We start from the raw sequence: 27,070 nt of genomic DNA, 5'->3' as shown, positions 1-27,070 counted from the left end.
CAAAGAAAAGAACACGGTCCCTACAGTCAAACATGGCGGAGGTTCCCTGATGTTTTGGGGTTGCTTTGCTGCCTCTGGCACTGGACTGCTTGACCGTGTGCATGGCATTATGAAGTCTGAAGACTACCAACAAATTTTGCAGCATAAGGTAGGGCCCAGTGTGAGAAAGCTGAGTCTCCCTCAGAAGTCATGGGTCTTCCAGCAGGACAATGACCCAAAACACACTTCCAAAAGCACTATAAAATGGTTTTAGAGAAAGCACTGGAGACTTCTAAGGTGGCCAGCAGTGAGTCCAGACCTAAGCCCCATAGAACACCTGTGGAGAGATCTCAAAATGGCAGTTTGGAGAAGGCACCCTTCAAATATCAGGGACCTGGAGCAGTTTGCCAAAGAAGAATGGTCTACAATTCCAGCAGAGCATTGTAAGAAACTCATTGATGGTTACCGGAAGCGGTTGTTCGCAGTTATTTTGGCTAAAAGTTGTGCAACCAAGTATTAGGCTGAGGGTGTCAATACTTTTGTCCGGCACTTTTTTGGAGTTTTGTGTGAAATGATCAATGATTTGAATTTTGCTTCATTCTCTTTTGTGTTTTTTCCTTGCAAGCAAATTAAATGAAGAGAATTATACCAAAGAATTTGTGATTGCAATCATTTTCAGGAAGAAACTGAGTATTATCTGACAGAATTGCAGGGGTGCCAATACTTTTGGCCAGCACTGTATTACACTAGCACTTAATCAGTTATTAATTCTTTCCTATTACACATATACTTCGGTATATTACTAATCTGATAGTCACAATCTAATGCTCTGCACTTTCCTGAGGTTTCCTTGTTTTTACATGATTTTTTGTAATCTTTTAAAAATATTTAAATTTGAGAGTCCTCAGTGGTTTATACCTTTTAATGACTAACTGAAAAGATAGTAACAGGTTGAAAGCTGGCTAACACAGTACAAAAAAATATATATATATATATCGGGCCACCATCTAGTGTGTGTGTATGTATGTATGTGTATATATATATATATATATATATATATATATATATACAGTGCCTACAAGTAGTATTCAACCCCCTGCAGATTTAGCTGGTTGACACATGCGGAATTAACTTGGCATTGTGACATTTGTACTGCAGATCAGCCTGGAAGTGGGAAATGCACTGCAGCAATTTTTTTTTTTTTTTAAAACGTAAAAAGTTAATTCAGAGTGTCATTTATTATTCAACCCCTCAAACCACAAGAATTAAAGTATTAAGAAGTAGTTCAGGCACCAAGAATAATGAGCTTCACATGTGTGGATTAAAGATCTCTTTTGCCAGCCTTTTCTGACTATTTAAGACCCTCCCCAAACTTGTGAACAGCACTCAGACATGGTCAACATGGGAAAGACAAAGGAGCATTCCAAGGCCATCAGAGACAAGATCGTGGAGGGTCACAAGGCTGGCAAGGGGTACAAAACCCTTTCCAAGGAGTTGGGCCTACCTGTCTCCACTGTTGGGAGCATCATCCGTAAGTGGAAGGCTTATGGAACTACTGTTAGCCTTCCACGGCCAGGACAGCCTTTGAAAGTGTCCTCCCGTGCCGAGGCCAGGCTTGTCTGAAGAGTCAAGGCTAACCCAAGGACAACAAGGAAGGAGCTCCGGGAAGATCTCATGGCAGTGGGGACATTGGTTTCAGTCAATACCATAAGTAACGTACTCCACCGCAATGGTCTCCGTTCCAGACGAGCCCGTAAGGTACCTTTACTTTCAAAGCGTCATGTCAAGGCTCGTCTACAGTTTGCTCATGATCACTTGGAGGACTCTGAGACAGACTGGTTCAAGGTTCTATGGTCTGATGAGACCAAGATCGAGATCTTTGGTGCCAACCACACACGTGACCTTTGGAGACTGGATGGCACTGCATACGACCCCAAGAATACCATCCCTACAGTCAAGCATGGTGGTGGCAGCATCATGCTGTGGGGCTGTTTCTCTGCCAAGGGGCCTGGCCATCTGGTCCGCATCCATGGGAAGATGGATAGCACGGCCTACCTGGAGATTTTGGCCAAGAACCTCCGCTCCTCCATCAAGGATCTTAAGATGGGTCGTAATTTCATCTTCCAACAAGACAACGACCCAAAGCACACAGCCAAGAAAACCAAGGCCTGGTTCAATAGGGAAAAAGTCAAGGTGTTGGAGTGGCCTAGTCAGTCTCCTGACCTTAACCCAATTGAAAACTTGTGGAAGGAGCTCAAGAATAAAGTCCACATGAGACACCCAAAGAACCTAGATAACTTGGAGAAGATCTGCATGGAGGAGTGGGCCAAGATAACTCCACAGACCTGTGCCGGCCTGATCAGGTCTTATAAAAGACGATTATTAGCTGTAATTGCAAACAAGGGTTATTCCACAAAATATTAAACATAGGGGTTGTATAATAATTGACCCACACTTTTATGTTTAAAATTTAATAAAATTCAACTGAGCAACATAACTTTTTGGTTTGTAAGATTTATGCTTCTGTTCATAAAACCTACTCTCGTTTGCAGTTTGAAGGCTCTAACTTATTTGCATCTTATCAAACCAGCTAAATCTGCAGGGGGTTGAATACTACTTGTAGGCACTGTATATATATATATATGTATGTATATATATATATATATATATATATATACAGTATATAATATATATTTTATACTAGATGGTGGCCCGATTCTAACGCATCGGGTATTCTAGAATATGTATGCGGCCGACCGGGTGCGACTAATCAGCGAAGCAGTATTTAAATGGGTTGTGCACTACTTTAAATTAACCCCCCAATGTATCCCCCCGGGGCCCCTAATGAATTTTGTAATTACGTCATGTTGTCAATACTGCTTGTGACAACATCGCTGACCACGCACAGCCAGGACGTAATTCCCCCGGCTGCAGCCGGCTCTTGCTTTCGCTTACATCACGACTATTTGCGGCTGCAGCCAGGGGTCTCCTGTTCCACGTACCACAGTGAATGACGGGCTGTGGGCGGGGTTATCCCCCATCGTGTCACACCCAGCATCCACCGCGCGCTCTGTCAATGAATGCGCGTGCGGTGGATGCCGGGTGTGACGGGATGGGGGATAACCCCGCCCACAGTCCATCACTCACCGTGGAAAGCGAAACAGGAGACCCCTTGGCTGCAGCTGCAAATAGTCGTGACATATGCCGGCCGCGACCAATCAGCGAACCGTGTTAGTGAGGACCGGGTAGCGGCGCTGCCTGTTCGGGTACTTCCGCTGCGAGCAGCCGGGAGATGACTGGCTAGCACCCGGCTGCATCGCCGCTGACCTCCATGCGGCTACCATCGGGAGATCAGCGGCTAGGACCGCTGATTTCCCGACGGCAAGTGTGAAGGGAGGACCGGGGAGCAAGGCCGCCGGTCGGTGTACTTCATCTCCCGGCTGCGTCGCCGCTGATCTCCCGACGGTGGCCTGCGTGTTTCAAATCCGGCGCTAATTCGCGGCCGGGCTGCGCCAGTCGCTGATTTGTCGCGGCCGCGACCATTCAGAGAAGCGTTTTTTTTAATTTCGCGCCAATCAGTAGAGCACTGTTTAAATTTGGCGGCAATATCGCTGATTGGTCGCGACCAATCAGCGAACCGTGTTAGTGTGGACCGGGGAGAGGCGCTGCCTGTGCGGGTACTTCCGCTGCTAGCGCCGGTCATCTCCCGGCTGCATCGCCGCTGACCTCCATGCGGCTACCGTCGGGAGCTCAGCGGCTAGGGTCTCTGATCTCCTGACGGCAAGTGTGAAGGGAGGACCGGGGAGCGGCGCTGCCTAGGCCGCCAGTCGGGGTACTTCTGCTGCGAGCAGCCGGGAGATGACCCGCTAGTGCCGGTCATCTCCCGGCTGCATCGCCACTGACCTCCGTGCGGCAGATGAGCCGCTAACTGCCGCCATCTTGTTCTGAAATCCCGCATCACTGATTGGCCGCTGCCGGACCAATCAGCGACACGGGATTTCCTGGACGGACAGACAGACGGGATAAGCCGATTATATAGTAGATATTTATTTTTCCCTGTATTGTAATTTAATAAAATTAGAATTTCATTGTAATCCTAGAGCTTTTCTTTGTGATATTTTATGTCCCAGACTTATGAACTTGTCATTTCATTGTAGCCCAGCGCTAATCAACACTGGGAAATCCTGGCAGCGGCACCGACTGACCGGACAAACCCTTCACAGCAGAGACGAGCCAACTCCATCTAGAAACCACAGACGAGTCTCATCCCTATTGTTCTTCAGTCCATGTGTCGTCATTATGTCCGGATTTATCAGCAATGTACAAAAGGTAATAGGGTAAAGAATGTATATAGGGTCAGTATGTATATATTCTGTACTGTATGTACAGTACAGACCAAAAGTTTGGACACACCTTCTCATTTAAAGATTTTTCTGTATTTTCATGACTATGAAAATTGTACATTCACACTGAAGGCATCAAAACTATGAATTACCACATGTGGAATTATATACTTAACAAAAAAGTGTGAAACAACTGAAAATATGTCTTATATTCTAGGTTTTTCACAGTAGCCACCTTTTGCTTTGATGACTGCTTTGCACGCTCTTGGCATTCTCTTGATGAGCTTCAAGAGGTAGTCACCGGAAATGGTCTTCTAACAATCTTGAAGGAGTTCCCAGAGATGCTTAGCACTTGTTGGCCCTTTTGCCTTCACTCGGCGGTCCAGCTCACCCCAAACCATCTCGATTGGGTTCAGGTCTGGTGACTGTGGAGGCCAGATCATCTGGCGTAGCCCCCCATCACTCTCTTTCTTGGTCAAATAGCCCTTACACAGCCTGGAGGGGTGTTTGGGGTCATTTTCCTGTTAAAAAATAAATGATGGTCCAACTAAACGCAAACCGGATGGAATAGCATGCCGCTGCAAGATGCTGTGGTAGCCATGCTGGTTCAGTATGCCTTCAATTTTGAATAAATCCCCAACAGTGTCACCAGCAAAGCACCCCCACACCATCACACCTCCTCCTCCATGCTTCACGGTGGGAACCAGGCATGTAGAGTCCATCCGTTCACCTTTTCTGCGTCGCACAAAGACACGGTGGTTGGAACCAAAGATCTCAAATCTGGACTCATCAGACCAAAGCACAGATTTCCACTGGCCTAATGTCCATTCCTTGTGTTCTTTAGCTCAAACAAGTCTCTTCTGCTTGTTGCCTATCCTTAGCAGTGGTTTCCTAGCAGCTATTTTACCATGAAGGCCTGCTGCACAAACTCTCCTCTTAACAGCTGTTGTAGAGATGTGTCTGCTGCTAGAACTCTGTGTGGCATTGACCTGGTCTCTAATCTGAGCTGCTGTTAACCTGCGATTTCTGAGGCTGGTGACTCGGATAAACTTATCCTCAGAAGCAGAGGTGACTCTTGGTCTTCCTTTCTTGGGGCGGTCCTCATGTGAGCCAGTTTCTTTGTAGCGCTTGATGGTTTTTGCAACTGCACTTGGGGACACTTTCAAAGTTTGCCCAATTTTTCGGACTGACTGACCTTCATTTCTTAAAGTAATGATGGCCACTCGTTTTTCTTTACTTAGCTGCTTTTTTCTTGCCATAATACAAATTCTAACAGTCTATTCAGTAGGACTATCAGCTGTGTATCCACCAGACTTCCGCACAACACAACTGATCGTCCCAAACCCATTTATAAGGCAAGAAATCCCACTTACTAAACCTGACAGGGCACACCTGTGAAGTGAAGACCATTTCCGGTGACTACCTCTTGAAGCTCATCAAGAGAATGCCAAGAGTGTGCAAAGCAGTCATCAAAGCAAAAGGTGGCTACTTTGAAGAACCTAGAATATAAAACATATTTTCAGTTGTTTCACACTTTTTTGTTAAGTATATAATTCCACATGTGGTAATTCATAGTTTTGATGCCTTCAATGTGAATGTACAATTTTCAAAGTCATGAAAATACAGAAAAACCTTTAAATGAGAAGGTGTGTCCAAACTTTTGGTCTGTACTGTATATAGGGTCAGTATGTATATATTTTGTACTGTATGTATATAGGGTCAGTATGTATATATTCTGTACTGTATGTGTATAGGGTCAGTATGTATATATTCTGTACTGTATGTATATAGGGTCAGTATGTACTGTATATATTCTGTACTGTATGTGTATAGGGTCAGTATGTATATATTCTGTACTGTATGTGTATAGGGTCAGTATGTATACATTCTGTACTGTATGTATATAGGGTCAGTATGTATATATTCTGTACTGTATGTGTATAGGGTCAGTATGTATATATTCTGTACTGTATGTATATAGGGTCAGTATGTATATATTCTGTACTGTATGTGTATAGGGTCAGTATGTATATATTCTGTACTGTATGTATATAGGGTCAGTATGTATATATTCTGTACTGTATAGGGTCAGTATGTATATATTCTGTACTGTATGTATATAGGATCAGTATGTACTGTATATATTCTGTACTGTATGTGTATAGGGTCAGTATGTATATATTCTGTACTGTATGTATATAGGGTCAGTATGTATATATTCTGTACTGTATAGGGTCAGTATGTATATATTCTGTACTGTATGTATATAGGATCAGTATGTACTGTATATATTCTGTACTGTATGTGTATAGGGTCAGTATGTATATATTCTGTACTGTATGTGTATAGGGTCAGTATGTATACATTCTGTACTGTATGTATATAGGGTCAGTATGTATATATTCTGTACTGTATAGGATCAGTATGTATATATTCTGTACTGTATGTATATAGGGTCAGTATGTATATATTCTGTAGTGTATATATATATATAGGGTCAGTATGTATATATTCTGTACTCTATGTATATAGGGTCAGTATGTATATATTCTGTACTGTATGTGTATAGGGTCAGTATGTATATATTCTGTACTGTATGTGTATAGGGTCAGTATGTATACATTCTGTACTGTATGTATATAGGGTCAGTATGTATATATTCTGTACTGTATGTGTATAGGGTCAGTATGTATACATTCTGTACTGTATGTATATAAGGTCAGTATGTATATATTCTGTACTGTATGTATATAGGGTCAGTATGTATATATTCTGTACTGTATGTATATAGGGTCAGTATGTATATATTCTGTACTGTATGTGTATAGGGTCAGTATGTATATATTCTGTACTGTATGTATATAAGGTCAGTATGTATATATTCTGTACTGTATGTATATAGGGTCAGTATGTATATATTCTGTACTGTATGTGTATAGGGTCAGTATGTATATATTCTGTACTGTATGTATATAGGGTCAGTATGTATATATTCTGTACTGTATGTGTATAGGGTCAGTATGTATATATTCTGTACTGTATGTGTATAGGGTCAGTATGTATATATTCTGTACTGTATGTATATAGGGTCAGTATGTATATATTCTGTACTGTATGTACATTTATAGAGATAAGCGATATACTGACCGTACACCTCGTACACGCGCGGCTCTGCTCCATACGCCTCGTACACGTGCGGCGGCTCCGCTCCGTACACCTCTCACACACAAGGCTCCGCTCCGTACACTTCGCACACGCGCGGCTCCGCTCCGTACGCCTCGTACACACGCGGCTCCGCTCCGTACACCTCGTACACGCGGCTCCGCTCCGTACACCTCGTACACGCGGCTCCGCTCCGTACACCTCGTACACGCGCGGCTCCGCTCCGTACACCTCGTACACGCGCGGCTCCGCTCCGTACACCTCGTACACGCGCGGCTCCGCTCCGTACACCTCGTACACGCGCGGCTCCGCTCCGTACACCTCGTACACGCGCGGCTCCGCTCCGTACACCTCGTACACGCGCGGCTCCGCTCCGTACACCTCGTACACGCGCGGCTCCGCTCCGCACACCTCGTACACGCGCGGCTCCGCTCCGCACACCTCGTACACGCGCGGCTCCGCTCCGCACACCTCGTACACGCGCGGCTCCGCTCCGTACACCTCGTACACGCGCGGCTCCGCTCCGTGCACCTCGTACACGCGCGGCTCCGCTCCGTACACCTCGTACACGCGCGGCTCCGCTCCGTACACCTCGTACACGCGCGGCTCCGCTCCGTACACCTCGTACACGCGCGGCTCCGCTCCGTACACCTCGTACACGCGCGGCTCCGCTCCGTACACCTCGTACACGCGCGGCTCCGCTCCGTACACCTCGTACACGCGCGGCTCCGCTCCGTACACCTCGTACACGCGCGGCTTTGCTCCGTACACCTCGTACACGCGCGGCTCTGCTCCGTACACCTCGTACACACGCGGCTCTGCTCCGTACACCTCGTACACACGCGGCTCCGCTCCGTACACACGCGGCTCTGCTCCGTACACCTCGTACACGCGTGGCTCTGCTCCGTACACCTCGTGCACACGCGGCTCCGCTCCGTACACCTCGTACACACACGGCTCTGCTCCGTACGCCTCGTACACGCGCGGCTCTGCTCCGTACACCTCGTACACACGCGGCTCCGCTCCGTACACCTCGTACACACGCGGCTCTGCTCCGTACACCTCGTACACACGCGGCTCCGCTCCGTACACCTCGTAAACGTGCGGCTCTGCTCCGTACACCTCGTACACACACGGCTCTGCTCCGTACACCTCGTACACGCGCGGCTCTGCTCCGTACACCTCGTACACACGGCTCTGCTCCGTACACCTCGTACACACGCGGCTCCGCTCCGTACACCTCGTACACGCGCGGCTCCGCTCCGTACACCTCGTACACACGCGGCTCTGCTCCGTACACATCGTACACACGCGGCTCTGCTCCGTACACCTCGTACACACGCGGCTCCGCTCCGTACACCTCATACACACGCGGCTCTGCTCCGTACACCTCGTACACACGCGGCTCTGCTCCGTACACCTCGTACACACGCGGCTCTGCTCCGTACACCTCGTACACACGTGGCTCCGCTCCGTACACCTCGTACACACGCGGCTCCGCTCCGTACACCTCGTACACACGCGGCTCTGCTACATCCACACTGTAAACCCCTCCTGACCCCACACATAAACTTCAGCTCATCCAGCACCATGACAACCAGCACAGCAGAGTCCTGCATCCACTGAGACCCCTGATCATGTGACCCCTGACTCCTCCCCTCCTGTGACCTCATCACAGCTCCTGTGCGCACAGAGCAGCCATATATGTGGTGGCGGCTCTGCAGGTGGAGGTATGTGGAGACCCCATTACTGGGCGCAGGGGGCATTAACCCCTTCAGCACCGAGACTCTTTTGGGGTCTTGTGTTGCCCCTTTATAAGAATCATAAGGTTTTTGTTCTGTTTCCTGTAATAGATACATACGACCCAACTATGGAGACAGGAAGGAGGAAACGTATTGTTCTCATAGTACAGGACCCCTTTACTGACCCCACAGTGTAATGCCCCTTATACAGGATGTATGATGCCCCCCACACAGTGCAATGCCCCCATTATGCCCCTTATGCAGTATGTATGATGCCCCCCACACAGTGTAATGCCCCCATTATGCCCCTTATGCAGGATGTATGATGCCCCCACCCAGTGTATTGCCCCCATTATGCAGTATGTATGATACCCCCCACACAGTGTAATGCCCCCATTATGCCCCTTATGCATGATGTATGATGCCCCCACACAGTGTAATGCCCCCATTATGCCCCTTATGCAGTATGTATGATGCCCCCACACAGTGCAATGCCCCCATTATGCCCCTTATGCAGGATGTATGATGCCCCCCACACAGTGTAATGCCCCCATTATGCCCCTTATGCAGTATGTATGATGCCCCCCACACAGTGTAATGCCCCCATTATGCCCCTTATGCATGATGTATGATGCCCCCACAAAGTGTAATGCCCCCATTATGCCCCTTATGCAGTATGTATGATGCCCCCACACAGTGTAATGCCCCCATGATGCCTCTTATGCAGTATGTATGATGCCCCCCACACAGTGTAATGCCCCCATTATGCCCCTTATGCAGTATGTATGATGCCCCCCACACAGTGTAATGCCCCCATTATGCCCCTTATGCATGATGTATGATGCCCCCACAAAGTGTAATGCCCCCATTATGCCCCTTATGCAGTATGTATGATGCCCCCACACAGTGTAATGCCCCCATGATGCCTCTTATGCAGGATGTATGATGCCCCCACAGTGTAATGCCCCTTATGCAGTATGCATGATGCCCCCACACAGTGTAATGCCCCCATTATGCCCCTTATGCAGTATGTATGATGCCCCCCACACAGTGTAATGCCCCCATTATGCCCCTTATGTAGGATGTATGATGCCCCCACACAGTGTAATGCCCCCATTATGCCCCTTATGCAGTATGTATGATGCCCCCCACACCGTGTAATGCCCCCATTATGCCCCTTATGCATGATGTATGATGCCCCCACACAGTGTAATGCCCCCATTATGCCCCTTATGCAGTATGTATGATGCCCCCACACAGTGTAATGCCCCCATGATGCCTCTTATGCAGGATGTATGATGCCCCCACAGTGTAATGCTCCCATTATGCTCCTTATGCAGTATGTATGATGCCCCCACACAGTGTAATGCCCCCATTATGCCCCTTATGTAGGATGTATGATGCCCCCCACACAGTGTAATGCCCCCATTATGCCCCTTATGCAGGATGTATGATGCCCCCCCACACAGGGTTTCGCCCCCATTATGCAGTGTGATGATGCCCCCCCCACACAGTGTAATGCCCCCATTATGCCCCTTATGCAGTATGTATGATGCCCCCACATAGTGTAATGCCCCCATGATGCCTCTTATGCAGGATGTATGATGCCCCCACAGTGTAATGCCCCCATTATGCCCCTTATGCAGTATGCATGATGCCCCCACACAGTGTAATGCCCCCATTATGCCCCTTATGCAGTATGTATGATGCCCCCCACACAGTGTAATGCCCCCATTATGCCCCTTATGCAGTATGTATGATGCCCCCCACACAGTGTAATGCCCCCATTATGCCCCTTATGCAGTATGTATGATGCCCCCCACACAGTGTAATGCCCCCATTATGCCCCTTATGCATGATGTATGATGCCCCCACACAGTGTAATGCCCCCATTATGCCCCTTATGCAGTATGTATGATGCCCCCACACAGTGTAATGCCCCCATGATGCCTCTTATGCAGGATGTATGATGCCCCCACAGTGTAATGCCCCCATTATGCCCCTTATGCAGTATGTATGATGCCCCCACACAGTGTAATGCCCCCATTATGCCCCTTATGTAGGATGTATGATGCCCCCCACACAGTGTAATGCCCCCATTATGCCTCTTATGCAGTATGTATGATGCCCCCACACAGTGTAATGCCCCCATTATGCCCCTTATGCAGTATGTATGATGCCCCCATTATGCCCCTTATGCAGGATGTATGATGCCCCCCCACACAGGGTTTTGCATTATGCAGTGTGATGATGCCCCCCCCCACACAGTGTAATGCCCCCATTATGCCCCTTATGCAGTATGTATGATGCCCCCCACACAGTGTAATGCCCCCATTATGCCCCTTATACAGTATGTATGATGCCCCCCACACAGTGTAATGTCCCCATTATCCACCTTATGCAGGATGTATGATGCCCCCACGCAGTGTAATGCCCCCATTATGCCCTTTATGCAGGATGCATGATGCCCCCACACAGTGTAATGCCCCCATTATGCCCCTTATGCAGTATGTATGATGCCCCCACACAGTTTAATGCCCCCATTATGCCCCTTATGCAGTATGTATGATGCCCCCACAGTGTAATGCCCCCATTATGCCCCTTATGCAGTATGTATGATGCCCCCATTATGCCCCTTATGCAGGATGTATGATGCCCCCCCACACAGGGTTTCGCATTATGCAGTGTGATGATGCCCCCCCCCACACAGTGTAATGCCCCCATTATGCCCCTTATGCAGTATGTATGATGCCCCCCACACAGTGTAATGCCCCCATTATGCCCCTTATACAGTATGTATGATGCCCCCCACACAGTGTAATGTCCCCATTATCCACCTTATGCAGGCTGTATGATGCCCCCACGCAGTGTAATGCCCCCATTATGCCCTTTATGCAGGATGCATGATGCCCTCACACAGTGTAATGCCCCCATTATGCCCCTTATGCAGTGTGTATGATGCCCCCACACAGTTTAATGCCCCCATTATGCCCCTTATGCAGTGTGTATGACCCCCCCCCCCCCCCCCCCACAGTATAATGTTCCCCCAGTACCGCCTGAGGTCCTGCAGTTGGAATAATCCCTCTGGAGAATGTTTTTTCCTTTCCCTGCTCCCCTCCATATATACCCTCGAGCATGTATACAGGCATGTAGTGGAGCAGGCATTACTAGATATCGAGGCTTTGTACAGTAATATACCGCATGAGGATGATATCAGAGGAGTAAGACATTTCTTGAAATCGAGATCAGTAGAGTGTAGCAGACATAATGACTTGATGGAGGATCTTCTAAAATTCACTCTTATGCATAACTTCTTTCTTTTTGATAGGAAGTATTTCCACCAGCTCAGGGGTACTGCGATGGGTAGCCTCTGTGCCCCCTTATATGCTAACCTATCCCTGGACTGGTGGGAGGAATCCTCAGTATTCAGGGATGGCATCCATATATTGGGGTATGGTACAAATATATTGACTGCATTTTTATCACCTGGTCAGGGACGAGTGAACAATCTTTTTAATTTGTCGGGGAACTCAACATCAATAGAGTGGGCCTTAGATTTACATCTGAATTTATTATAATAATAATTTTTATAGCGACAACATATTCTGCAGCACTTTACAATTTTAAGGGGGACTTATATTGACAATACAGACTTTACAGAATAAGCATAACTCAGATATTAAAAGGAGTGAGGGCCCTGCTCGCAAGCTTACAGTCTATAAGGAAATAGGGGAGACACAAAAGGTAAAATGTACGTATATTGTATAATACAGCCTTAATATACTAAATAGAGTAAGTATATAACACCACATGAACTGGTCGCCAGCCAGTATGTGTACAGTACAGACAGAGGCTATGCAGTGCATGGATGGTATGAGCATGATTTTGAAGAAAATTTTAATATGGGCCAAACTGGGACAGTTAGATAAGTGTGTTGAGGTGATAGGCCAGTATAAAGAAATGGGTTTTTAGGGCACCCTTTAAACTGTGGGTATTGGGAATTAATCAAATTGTCCTGGGTAGTGCATTCCAAAGAATTGGAGCAGCATGCGAGAAATCTTGGAGACTGGAGTGGGAGGTTCGGATTACGGAGGATTTTAGTTTTAAGTCATTAGCAGAACGGAGGGCACGGGTAGGGTGGTAGACTGAGACGAGGGAGGTGATGTAGGGCGGTGCTGAATCATCAAGAGTTTTGTGGGTAAGAGCGATAAGTTTATATTGAACTCTGTATTGGATGGGCAATCAGTGCAATGACTGGCACAGGGAAGAGACATCGTTGTATCGGTTGGTGAGGAATATGACCCTGACTCCTGCGTTCAGGACGGATTGGAGAGGGGAAAGTTTATAAAGGGGGAGATCGATAAGTAAAGAGTTGCAATAGTCCAGACGAGAATGAATAAGAGCTACATAAGAGTTTTTACAGAGTCAAAGGTAAGAAAATTTCTGATTCTAGAGATGTTTTTGAGGTGTAGATGACACGAGCGAGCGAGTGATTTGATGTGAGGAGTGAAGGAAAGATCTGAATCAAGCTTGACCCCAAGACAGCCGGCATGTTGCTGGCGAGTAATGATGGAGTCACAAACAGAAATGGCAATATCAGGCATAGATAGGTTAGTGGAGGGAGGAAATAGGAGTAGTTTAGTTTTTGACAGATTAAATTTTAGATAGAGGGAGGGCATAGTGTTAGAGACAGCGGAAAGACAATCACTGGTATTTTGTAATAATGCAGGGGTGATGTCCGGAGAAGAGGTGTATAATTGGGTGTCATCAGCATAGAGATGGTACTAAAAACCGAATCTGCTGATTGTTTGTCCAATAGGAGCGATATATAAGTAGAAAAGAAGGGCTTCTAGGACTGATCTTTGAGGAACCCCGACAATAAGGGGGAGGGGAGAAGAAGAGGAGCCAGCAAAAGACACAGTGAAGGAGCGGTCAGAGAGGTAGATCCACAGTGTCGAATGCTGCAGAGAGATCCAGGAGAATCAGCAGGGAGTAGTGACCATTAGATTTGGCTGTTAGTAGATCATTAGAAACTTTAGTGAGTTCAGTTTCAGTAGAATGTAAAGAGCGGAAACCAGATTGTAAAGGGTCAAGAAGGGAGTTATCTGAGAGATAGCGTATTATACAGGAGTGGACCAGTCGTTCCAGGAGTTTAGATATAAAGGGAAGATTGGAAACAGGTCTGTAGTTAGCAGCACAGTTCTGGTCGAGGGATGTTTTTTTAAGTAATGGATGTATGCTGGAGTGTTTAAAAAAGGAGGGAAAAATACAAGATGAGAGGTAGAGGTTGAATATTTTAGTTAGGTGAGTGGTGACAGCTGGAGAAAGGGACTGAAGGAGATGTGAAGGAATAGGGTCACTGGTGCAGGTGGTAGAGCTAGAGGAAGCAAGGAGCCTTGTCACTTCATCTTCCGTGACTGGTTCGAAGTCAGAAAATGATCAAGATACAATGTGGGAGGGAGGAGCATGCATAACATTTGGGGATTGAGAGAAAATTTCCTGTCGGATATGGTCAATTTTTTCTTTGAAATAATTGTCCAGATCGTCAGTGCTGAGGTTGTTGGTTGGGGCCTGTGCTGTTTGATTAAGGAGAGAATGAAAAGTGTCAAACAGGTGTTTAGGATTATTGGGCCATGAGATGATGAGGTTGTTAGGCTGCGTGCACACAATGCTTTTTTCATGCGTTTCCGCTGCGGAAACGCATCAAAAACGCATGGTAATCCGCACCCCATGGTCCCCAATGGCATTCCGCAATGTCAATGCACATGCTGCGGATTTTTCCGCAACGTTTCTGCAGCGCTCATAAATCCACAGCATGTTCATTAATTTTGCGGAAGCGCAGCGGAAGCCATGCCATTGGCTTGCATTGAGACGCATAGAATCCGTGTCTGTACATTTGTACAAGCGGATAATATGCGTTTCAATGTGCGGATGGTACCCAGTTCTGGAGGAGAGAAGACTCTCATCCAGACCTGGGTACCATTGTACCTGTAAAAAAAAAGAATAAAATAAAAAATAAAGTTTATATTCACCTGTCCGGCGGCCCCTGCAGCGCTTCTCCTTCCAGGACCTGAGATGACGTCGCGGTCATGTGACCGCAGGCTGTCTCGCGAGATGCCGGCAAGCCAGGAAGGAGCGCGACAGCACACACGGCGGCATCGGAGGTAAGTATAACTTTATTTTTTTATTTTTACGTTCACACTGTATAAATCCATGCCGTTTGCATGGATTTTTACAGTGTGACCTAGTTGTCAAGCACTTTCCAAGTGATGCTATCGCCTGGAAAGTGCTTGTCAGTCCGCATGCGGAAACACATGCGTTAACGCATGTGAATCCGCATGTATTCCGCATGTATTCTGCAGGAAAAATGCATGCACAATCTGCATGCGTTTTTTCCGCCAGGGAGATGCATAAATGCTGCAGAAATTTTCTGCTTCATTTCTGCATCGTGGGCACATAGCCTCAAAGTAGGTTTGTTTGGAGAGGTGAAGGGCGGAGTTATAGGTTTTAAGCATAAATTTATAATGGAGGAAATCTTCAGCCAGATTAGATTTTGTCCACAGCCGTTCGGCACACCTGGAGCCCCGCTGGAGAAAACGTGTTTGCAGCGTGTTCCAAGGTTGTCGCCGTCTGTGCCGAGTTGTTCTCTGTGTAGAAGGTGCACCTTCATCCAGGGCACATTGCAATGTTTCGTTATAATTCTTCAGTGCAGAGTCAGGGCATGAGAGGGAGGAGATTGGGGCCAATGATGATTGCAACGTTTTCATAAATTTCTGGGTGTTAATGCCATGTATATTTCTATAAGTGTGGAAAGTGGGGGTGTCTTGAGCAGGGTGACAGTTCTTGACAGAGAATGAAAGAAGGTTGTGATCAGAGAGTGGAAGAGGAGAGTTAGTAATGTCATGTATTGAACAGAGCCGGGTGAAGATCAGGTCAAAGAGTATTTCCATCTTCATGTGTAGGAGAATTAGTAAGCTGTGAAAGGCCGAAGGAGGAAGTTAGCGATAAAAGATGAGTGGCAGATGGGAAGAGGGAATCGCCTAATGGGATGTTAAAATCTCCCATGATGAGGGTGGGGATGTCATAGGTTAGAAATTTTGGAAGCCAAGTGGCAAAGTGATCCACAAACTGACGGGAGGGGCCCAGAGGGCGATACACAACCGCCACTCGCAGGGAGAAGGGCCGGTAGAGTCTGACTGTGTGGGCCTCAAAAGAAGGGATGAAAAATGAGGGTACTGAGGATATAACCTGAAAAGTACATTTTATTTAAAGGAGCAGACCAACACCAATTATTACCAGTTGCCTTTCCTGCATGTACTGATCAAGAAGGATTGTAACGGGACCCTAGGGACACTCATCTACCAGAAACCTTCAAGCACTAATAAACTACTGAAGTGGGATAACCACCACCCCCATCCCCATAAAAAGAGGAAAATCCAAGGGACAATTTTTATGGTTGAGAAGGTACTGCTCGACTGTCACAGATTTTAATATACAGGCAATAGACCTGAACACCAGATTAAGGGATGTAGGGTACTCGTGGTACATTTTGGATTCCGCATCATCGTTTGCAGAAAAATGGTCTTATCCATCAGCTTATCTTTTCCTCATTCAGATCTCTAAAATACCGGATCCTCTCAGTGAAGATCGTCTATATAAGAAAATTTTCCTGATTTATCCAGGAAAATCATGGACAAGATGGTGGAGGGGATATTACACCTCACCCTAGAGATCCTCTTCCGGCTTACTGGAGAGGTGAGCGATTCTGATGACGTCACATTACAGCATTCTTGGAAATAACAGATGGACAGAACTAGAGAGGTGAGGACTCTGGAAATGTCTGTAGTGAGATTTATTAATGTGACTCTCCATAACCAGAGATTAATCACGGGGCCTCCACCTCACCCCCTAATACATGAGGACATCAATGACCAGAAGATCCTAGAACTCGCCTACAAGATAATTGAGCTGCTGACTGGAGAGGTGACACTGCTGGGAATGCTGGGACATTATGCAGTAATGCTGTGAAGGGATCAGGGGGATGACGGTATCATTGTATGTGTCAGGTTCCTATAAGATGTCAGGATGTCGCCGTCTATTTCTCCATGGAGGAGTGGGAGTATTTAGAAGGACACAAAGATCTGTACAAGGACGTCATGATGGAGGTTCCCCAGCCCCTCACATCACCAGGTAATAGACAGGACTAAATACACACGGCCTATAATTATCTGTATGTAAAGAATGAATTCAGTCCCTGTATGTGTTTCCTCCAGATCTATCCAGTAAGAGGACAACACCAGAGAGATGTCCCCGTCGTCTTCTTCCACAGGACTGTAAACAAGAAAATCCAAATGTTCCTCAGGTAGATAGAGAGAAGGTGTCATGAGATCTCCCCTATGATGTGTAGACGGCTGTAAATGTCATGTCTTCAGTTCTGTTTTATCCATCATTATTATGTTTTATATTTGTGTAATGAGAATGGTGGAGATGGCAGGATTAGAGCTGATCATAGATGTGACTTCTCCATCTGTCGGTGACTTTTACAATATTTGTTTCAGGGTGAAGATCTGACCCATATTAATACTACAGAGACATACGGAAGGGCTGATGAGCAGTGTAAAGAGGAGATTCCTACATATGACTACTCAGGTGAGTAGTAACCACTGAATACAGAGAAGTCCCTGTCTGTGGCTGCTTTATCAGTGGTGTAGTCGTATCACAATCGTGTGATCACCATTTTGCCGCTAGACTCCAACATTCTCCTCCGTTCGAAAATATTCAAATTACTTTGTGTAATTGTGAAAGACCTTTTCTATAGAACTTACAACCTGAAGGATCCACCTACCCCCTGGGATTAGGAGACGCTGACCGTTACCTGCCCAGGTCTGTAAACTATAAAGCCAAATGACAGCGTACGTAGAATGTGCTGACAAATTAAAAAATCACTTGAAGAAAAATATGATGGGCCTGTAAGAGAAAGCGGAGGGTAATGATGCTGTTGGCTTCCTAGATCCCTGATATCTTATTAGATGAATCTACCTTCTCTCCCTTCTGTGCTGCTGAATGTGCTCATATGGTCCCTACAAGACCAGGTCCAGTCTTTCTGGCCAAACTTCACTTTTATGATCGACAACATTAAATGTCCAGTGAGGCCAAGTGTGAATTTCTGTACAATAAGAACAGAGTTTCCCTTTATCCTGACTTCAATTTCTTTTAAAACCAACTAACTTCAAACAGGATTGTCATAAACTACACAGAAAACATTACACCTGTGCCATGATATATCTCTAAGTTGTGCGTGGCTCATGGCTGTAATATACATTTATTCACGCCTGCAGGAGATGTGTTGGCATGGCTCGAGCCCTGGTTTCATGGATTCACTCCACGTCATAAATAGTATTGAGCGAATTTGTTCGGCATTTCAAATTCGGGTTAGTTTTCGGGGTTCCGGCTTGTTCGCGCCAAATGGTCCACCATAAATGAGTGCAACTCCAGTTTAGTGTTGGATTTCTCCCCTCATACATACGTGGTTGTTGGGGATGTTACATGTTTATATATTCTTTATTTTTTTTTACATATTTTTATTTTTTTCACTCTTTATGATAGTTTCATTCTGGTGGGATCGGCCGGCCTCACTTATGTGAGTCTGTAACTCCCTGGTCGTCTTTCAAAAAGATCTCCATTGCCTCTTCCAAATACCTGAGATCTAAATTTAAGACACCTCAGCTCTTCAGTATTATAAAAAAGTTCTCTTTGAATGTCTAATATTTCTTCTTGACACTCATCTGCCAGAAAATATTGTCCCTTAGCGATAGTTTAGATTGAGAAGAGCCCCCGAGCCCCATACTCTAATTACCCCAGAGAGGTTTCACCACTAGTTACTCATTTTTCTCTGATGAAGACTGTTCAGTTTGATCATTTCAGTAGAAGTGTTATTGTCTGTAGACACAGTTTTTGACTTCAGTAATCCTCTGCTTTAACCCCTTCCCGCAGTCAGTATTATGTTTCTAATCAGGCCCCATTTTTCAAATTTGACGTGTGTCACTTTATGTGGTGATAATTTTGGAATTCTTCACAAAGGATAATAGGAAACAAATGGACCTTACAAATTATTTTCCAACTTCTTTTGAATCTGACAATACCCTATATACGGTTCTACACTACTGTTTGGGCACATGGGAGGTTGAGAAGGGAAGGAGCGCCATTTAGCTATTAGGAATGCTCAAAAGATGGCTACCATGAACAGGCTTATAACTATCTATCCTGTTTACAGATTTCACAAATTATTTTGCTCATCACCCTTTAACTCTTCTACATGGATCTGAACCTACACAGAGACCCCTAGGCTTGGGCCATGGTGTTACCTGCTATTCGGTGGAGTGAGATGGAAAGAAGAATAGTAAGGTAACCGGGTCAGAACCAGGAGGGCAGAGAAAATACAAAATCAGAAGACACCAGAGTAGTCAGTAAACGGGCCGAGGTCACAACAGGAAACAAATACACAAGCCGGGAGCTGAGCACAGAGGACTGAACCAGAGGAGAACAAGGCTGTATCTGGCAGCTTCCGGCAATATGCTTCCAGCTTTAGTAGGGTGCGGTGCTTTCCAAATTGCTGAAGCAGGGAGCAGATTACTCCAGCTGGACTGCACACACACCCATACTGCCAGACTCGATGGTACTACAGGTCCCAAGCACCCTAATCTTAGTGGCTGGACAGAGCCTGTACCTTTTACTCCATATTTGGGAGGCAGAATAAACAAACAGGTGAACACCACGCTCCACTGCTTCATCCTATGAGGTTTTCTATTAGATGGTCATTGTCCAGTGATTTTTTTTTTTTTTTATATAACTTGCCTTTTTTACAGACAATTTAAGTAGAAATGTTCAAAAATATAAAATTCAAGGATTCTTTATTAAAAAATAATAATTGTTTTTATTCTTGGCAGATGTCTGTACCAGGAGATCAGAGGGACAGCTGACACCTTCAATTTTCAAATCAGATAATTTTCAGATCCCACAGGATACAATTGAAGTGAATGCCATTACTGCAGATATACCATCATCCCTTCACAGCCAAGATCTGTCATCTGATCCTTTGAAACACGTCCTGTCTTCTGATTCATTACCGACTACTAAGGAAAATCAAAGTCACAAAATAAGCATTAAAAAACAAACTGCTCCTAAAGCAAAGAAGCCATTTTCACATTCAGAATATAGAAATAGTTTTCCTCTCAAAAAGTCTTTTCTTAAACATCAAAAAATTCACACAGCGAAAAATAGATTTTCTTGCTCCAAGTGTGGGAGATGTTTTAATCAGAAATCAAGTCTTGTTAGGCACCAGATAACTCACACAGGAGAGAAGCCATTTTCCTGTTCAGAATGTGGGAATTTTTTTACAGAGAAATCAAATCTTATCGCACACCAGAGAACCCACACAGAGGAGAATCCTTTTTCATGTTCAGATTGTGGGAAAAGTTTTGTACAGAAATCAAATCTTAATATACATCAGAGAACTCACACAGGGGAGAAGCCATTTTCATGTTCAGAATGTGGGAAATGTTTTACAGAGAAATCAACTCTTATCAACCATCAGAGAACACACACAGGGGAGAAGCCATTTTCATGTTCAGAATGTGGGAAATGTTTTGCAAAGAAATCAAATCTTATCAAACATGTGAGAACTCACACAGGGGAGAAGCCTTTTCCATGTTCAGAATGTGGAAAATGTTTTACAGAGAAATCAACTCTTATCAACCATCAGAGAACACACACAGGAGAGAAGCCGTTTTCCTGTTCAGAATGTGGGAAATATTTTACAGCGAAATCAAATCTTATCAAACATCACAAAACTCACACAGTTGAGAAGCCTTTTTCATGTTCAGAATGTGGGAAATGTTTTACAGAGAAATATACTCTTATTAAACATCAGACAACTCACACAGGGGAGAAGCCTTTTCCATGTTCAGAATGTGGAAAATGTTATAACCATAAATCTAGTTTTCTTAAGCACCAGAGAACCCACACAGTGGAGAAGCCATTTTCATGTTCAGATTGTGGGAAATGTTTTGTACAAAAATCATGTCTTAATATACATCAGAGAACTCACACAGGGGAGAAGCCATTTTCATGTTCAGAATGTGGGAAATGTTTTGCAAAGAAATCAAATCTTTTCAAACATCAGAGAACTCACACAGGGGAGAAGCCTTTTCCATGTTCAGAATGTGGAAAATGTTTTACAGAGAAATCAACTCTTATCAACCATCTGAGAACTCACACAGGAGAGAAGCCATTTTTATGTTCAGAATGTGGGAAATATTTTACAGAGAAATCAACTCTTAAAATCCATCAGAGAACCCACACAGGGGCAAAGCCTTTTTCATGTGCAGATTGTGGGAAATGTTTTGGACAGAAATCACATCATAATAAACATCAGAGAATTCACACAGGGAAGAAGCCTTTTTCATGTTGAAAATGTGGGAAATGTTTTAAACAGAAAGCGCATCTTGATAACCACCGGAGAACCCACACAGGGGAGAATGCCGCAACTACACCCAACTAGTCTCTGTACAGACAAGAAAGGCCCTAGCTGTACAACTAGAAACGCCACCACAGACCTAACTCCCTAATAAGTCGTTGAGGAGTTTCTCATACCTCCTGAGTAACCAGAGGGGAGGCTGCAACAAGGGGAAAGGAAAGTATGAAGTAAAATACGAAAACCCTGAATGAGAAGCAAAAACACATTCATATAGGGCAAAGAAGGCAAGCTAAGGAGAACCCAAAATAAAAGGAACAAGTATAATCTCCCAGAAACCTAACATTGTTAGACTTAAAAGGTACTGGGAGGAAAAGCAAACTGACCGGGAGGATAGTTTCACCTTTGTGGTGAAACTTATAAAATTCATCCTCACCTGTATACAGTGCCTACAAGTAGTATTCAACCCCCTGCAGATTTAGCTGGTTTGATAAGATGCAAATAAGTTAGAGCCTTCAAACTGCAAACGAGAGTAGGTTTTATGAACAGAAGCATAAATCTTACAAACCAAAAAGTTATGTTGAATGTTGAATTTTATTAAATTTTAAACATAAAAGTGTGGGTCAATTATTATACAACCCCTATGCTTAATATTTTGTGGAATAACCCTTGTTTGCAATTACAGCTAATAATCATCTTTTATAAGACCTGATCAGGCCAGCACAGGTCTGTGGAGTTATCTTGGCCCACTCCTCCATGCAGATCTTCTCCAAGTTATCTAGGTTCTTTGGGTGTCTCATGTGGACTTTATTCTTGAGCTCCTTCCACAAGTTTTCAATTGGGTTAAGGTCAGGAGACTGACTAGGCCACTCCAACACCTTGACTTTTTCCCTCTTGAACCAGGCCTTGGTTTTCTTGGCTGTGTGCTTTGGGTCGTTGTCTTGTTGGAAGATGAAATTACGACCCATCTTAAGATCCTTGATGGAGGAGCGGAGGTTCTTGGCCAAAATCTCCAGGTAGGCCGTGCTATCCATCTTCCCATGGATGCGGACCAGATGGCCAGGCCCCTTGGCTGAGAAACAGCCCCACAGCATGATGCTGCCACCACCATGCTTGACTGTAGGGATGGTATTCTTGGGGTCGTATGTAGTGCCATCCAGTCACCAAACGTCACGTGTGTGGTTGGCACCAAAGATCTCGATCTTGGTCTCATCAGACCATAGAACCTTGAACCAGTCTGTCTCAGAGTCCTCCAAGTGATCATGAGCAAACTGTAGACGAGCCTTGACATGACGCTTTGAAAGTAAAGGTACCATACAGGCTCGTCTGGAACGGAGACCATTGCGGTGGAGTACGTTACTTATGGTATTGACTGAAACCAATGTCCCCACTGCCATGAGATCTTCCCGGAGCTCCTTCCTTGTTGTCCTTGGGTTAGCCTTGACTCTTCTGACAAGCCTGGCCTGACACTTTCAAAGGCTGTCCAGGCCATGGAAGACTAACAGTAGTTCCATAAGCCTTCCACTTACGGATGATGCTCCCAACAGTGGAGACAGGTAGGCCCAACTCCTTGGAAAGGGTTTTGTACCCATTGCCAGCCTTGTGACCCTCCACGATCTTGTCTCTGATGGCCTTGGAATGCTCCTTTGTCTTTCCCATGTTGACCATGTCTGAGTGCTGTTCACAAGTTTGGGGAGGGTCTTAAATAGTCAGAAAAGGCTGGCAAAAGAGATCTTTAATCCACACATGTGAAGCTCATTATTCTTGGTGCCTGAACTACTTCTTAATACTTTAGGGGGACCAAACAGAATTCTTTTGTTTTGAGGGGTTGAATAATAAATGACACTCTGAATTAACTTTTAACGTTTTTAAAAACAAAAAAAAAACAAAATTTGCTGCAGTGCATTTCCCACTTCCAGGCTGATCTACAGTACAAATGTCACAATGCCAAGTTAATTCCGCATGTGTCAACCAGCTAAATCTGCAGGGGGTTGAATACTACTTGTAGGCACTGTATGTAAACCTGTCCGTTTATAATGACCACGGACAAGATAAAGATTCCCAACTTACATGAGGATTACAAGATCCCAGGTACTTTCAGCTGCATCAAATCTAATGTAATGTACTTAATTATATGTACCAATTATCCAACTGGGGGTCTGTATGTAGGGGAGACAGGGCAAAAACTTAAAACAAGTATGAATTCTCATCGCCACACAAAAAAAAGAATAGATCTACTTGTGGCCACACATTTTTACGGCCACAACTGCTTATCCTTTTCCGAAACTGATAGTTCTGCTTCACGTCACTTGTCTTATCTATTGCATTATTCCTGTGCCCTGTTGTGTATAAATATGTGACTCTTCAGATTTTGTGTTATACTATGTCTCATGAAGAGACCTGAGTAGTCTCGAAAGCTTACTGACTAATGGCTAACTCAAAAGATGGTATCAACCACTGAGGACTCTCAAATTGTAATATTTTTCTCCATACAGCAATTTTAAGATCTCTCCACATGTGTTCAATGGGATTTAGATCCAGACTCATTGCTGGTCAGAACTCTCCAGCACTTTGTTTCCATCTATTTTCTAGGTGCTTCTTGAAGTATGTTTGGGCTCATTGTCATGCTGGAAGACCCATGACCTAGGACTAGTGTTGAGCGAGTGTGTTTTGTTCCGAGTATGCTCGGGCCGAGCTCCGAGTATTTACAGCTGTTCTGTGTTATGTTTGAATCACTCCCGTGTGCATGATTTGCGACTGTTTGACAGCTTTATTACATGTGAGGAATGTGTAAGAAATAGATATTCCTCACATGTAATAAAGCTGTCAAACAGTTGCAAATCATGCACATGGGAGTGATTCAAACATATCACTGAGCAGCTGTAAATACTCGGAACTCGGCCCGAGCATACTCGGCGAAAGGGTTAATCGAACATACTCGCTCAACACTACCTAGGATGCAAACCCAGCTTTCTGACACTATTGTGACCCAAAATACTTTGCTAATCTTCAGATTTCATGATGCCTTGCACACAGTCGGAGGCAGCAAAGCAACCCCAAACCACCTTTGAACCGCCACCATATTTGACTGTATGGGTTGTAAATTTATTCTTTATGCTGTGCACCTTGGGCAAAGGAACATATGGATCTCTAAAGATGGACTTATAACCTTGAAATTGTTGATATTGTTCAACAAATTTGGTTCTCAAGTCCTCAGACAGTTCTCTTCTCCTTTTTCTGTTTTCTCCATGCTTAGTGTGCCACACATTTTCACACAATGCAAATATTGAATCAACTTCTCCCTTTTTTATCTGGTTTTAGGTGTAATTTTCATATTGCCCACACCTGTTACTTGCCAAAATTGCATTTGACTAGGGGGTGCCGAAGCGGAAAACAACGATCACATGGCCAATGATGTAGAAAACATGTATAAACTTTATTCAAAAAGATTTTTTACATAAAGAATAGAGCAGAGTGTCTAAGGAGACAAATCGGTGCCAAATCACCATACAAAACATTAAAACATAGATAAAAACAAGCAGGTAACACATTGGATGCAGGTATCTCGTCTCACAACTCCCTTCCTCCCCATTGTCAAATGTTTAAAGAGACTATAACGCATGTGAAGGGACAACATGAAAACAACCGTCTATATGCTATAAATAGCTATATCTCAAAGATAGATATCCCTTCCCTTAGTATCTCACACGGTCAAAATCCAGCATAGTTACCTGAGTGGGAGACTGGGAACCTGCACGATGCGTGCTTCCCCAAAATTGCGTTTGAACAAGCTTCACATGCTTGAAACAAAGTTGTTTACCCACAATTTTGGCAAGGTGTCAATAATTTTGTCCGAACTATTTTGTGTGAAATTATGTTCAAGTTGCCTTTTTTTTCTCTGTTTTCTTGTGTTGTTCCAATGCATGCAAAGGAAATAAACGTGTATAACAAAACTTGTAATTGCAATAATTTTCTGAGAGAATGACTTCATTTTCTGGAACAATTTCAACACTTTTGACCATAACTTGTTTTTGTTGCCTTTTGAATTTGTTGCAGCATATCATCCTCTTCATGTTCAGCTATATTAGGAGGCTTGTAGCAAAGTCCAATTAGCAGCTTTGCATTATTGCCATTTCCATGTACATTACCCATACTGATTTTACATCAGGGATGGAAAGCTCAAAACATGCAGAGGGCCAAAATGAAAAACTTTGACAAAGTCGTGGGCCGACCAGTATACAGTATAATGAGCCCCACATAGTCCTCCATACAGAATAATGGCCCCACATAGTCCTCCATACAGAATAATGGGCCCCACATAGTCCTCCATACAGTATAATGGGCCCCACATAGTCCTCCATACAGTATAATGGGCCCCACATAGTGCCCCATACAGTATAATGGGCCCCACATAGTCCTCCATACAGTATAATGGGCCCCACATAGTCCTCCATACATAAGAAACAAGAGGGAAAAACTTCAAGTCAGAGTCCCATCTAATAGTGAAAAAATGACAACATTTTATTAATTATAATTTATACAGGAAAAAAATATGAATCACAGAGACAGTTAATAGTAAAACAATGGAGGAGCATGAGACAAATTAAGATGATTCTTTTCTGATGTAAATACATAATTGGGCTGCCAAAAAAATAAGAATATATTGTTAAAATGCAGTGAAGCATTCAATAAAAGTGCAGGTGCTTATGAGGTAGGTCAGAAGTAGTTGCTATGTAAGAGGTTAGTCATACCGCTGTCTATATATAGGTACTAATATAGATAGCTCATACCGAAGATAGCAGATCTTTATAAGTGGTATCAGTGCCCTGACCCCTTAGGCTACAGAGTAAAAGTATATCCTAATACATATTAAAGCCTAGAAAATGCACCTAAGTAGGAAAAAAGATTAAAGAACGGCAGCGAAAAGATTGTAGCATAAATCTTATAGAATACTTACAGCCACAGTGGATGTGAACACGCTCCTCAATGGCACTCACCCTGGTGCGCGTTTCGGCACGGCTGCCTTCGTCAGGAGGTGGCGTCAATGAAGGTGGGTAGGGTTTAGAAACCCTTGAGCCAATAGAAAAGGGGGTGTGTAGTCTCCGCCAATGGGTGTGGGGAGGGTGTGGCATAACACATGGCAATCACCGATACACCACCGCATCCACGGCAACCGCGTCATGTGAGCACATATTGATACAGCCAGTGAGGACACCACAGAGAACAGTGAAGCCGGGCGTACCACCCAGTCCACAGATATATAGTCAAATACAACCGGAGAGAAAAAGAAAATAATAGCATATCCCAAATGTATGTATGTGTGTGTGTATATATATATATATATATATATATATATATATATATATATATAT

At 44.6% G+C, this 27,070-nt stretch overlaps 2 protein-coding genes across 2 annotated transcripts in view; both read left to right on the top strand.

Annotated features, from left to right (window-relative positions):
* The first annotated feature begins 9,147 nt into the window (after positions 1-9,147).
* Positions 9,148-27,070, top strand: part of LOC141192422 (uncharacterized) — a 169,538-nt gene continuing 151,615 nt past the window's right edge. Inside the window, exons 1-2 of the mRNA XM_073661945.1 lie at positions 9,148-9,214; positions 16,842-16,981. Coding sequence (XP_073518046.1) covers positions 16,916-16,981 — 66 coding nt within the window. The 5' untranslated portion in view covers positions 9,148-9,214; positions 16,842-16,915. The remainder of the gene's footprint in view (positions 9,215-16,841; positions 16,982-27,070) is intronic.
* LOC141192423 (uncharacterized) lies at positions 15,456-24,434 on the top strand. Its single transcript, XM_073661946.1, has 5 exons — positions 15,456-17,209; positions 17,293-17,416; positions 17,500-17,588; positions 17,785-17,875; positions 20,173-24,434. Exons 1-5 carry the CDS (start codon positions 17,030-17,032, stop codon positions 21,693-21,695), a joined length of 2,007 nt encoding a protein of 668 aa, XP_073518047.1. The 5' UTR covers positions 15,456-17,029; the 3' UTR covers positions 21,696-24,434.

This window comes from Phyllobates terribilis, unplaced genomic scaffold (genome assembly GCF_046119375.1).
Source record: "Phyllobates terribilis strain yellow unplaced genomic scaffold, ASM4611937v1 Scaffold_61__1_contigs__length_8056638, whole genome shotgun sequence".
Taxonomy (NCBI): domain Eukaryota; kingdom Metazoa; phylum Chordata; class Amphibia; order Anura; family Dendrobatidae; genus Phyllobates; species Phyllobates terribilis.
This window is presented reverse-complemented; position numbering and strand designations above follow the sequence as displayed.

Bases quoted from the DNA above. Each gene is read 5' to 3' on its own strand.
- LOC141192423 (XM_073661946.1), top strand. From the start codon at position 17,030: ATGGACAGAACTAGAGAGGTGAGGACTCTGGAAATGTCTGTAGTGAGA. The intron at 17,210-17,292 runs GTGACACTGCTG...TGTATGTGTCAG, and splicing joins TTGAGCTGCTGACTGGAGAG to GTTCCTATAAGATGTCAGGA. The intron at 17,876-20,172 runs GTGAGTAGTAAC...TATTCTTGGCAG, and splicing joins TCCTACATATGACTACTCAG to ATGTCTGTACCAGGAGATCA.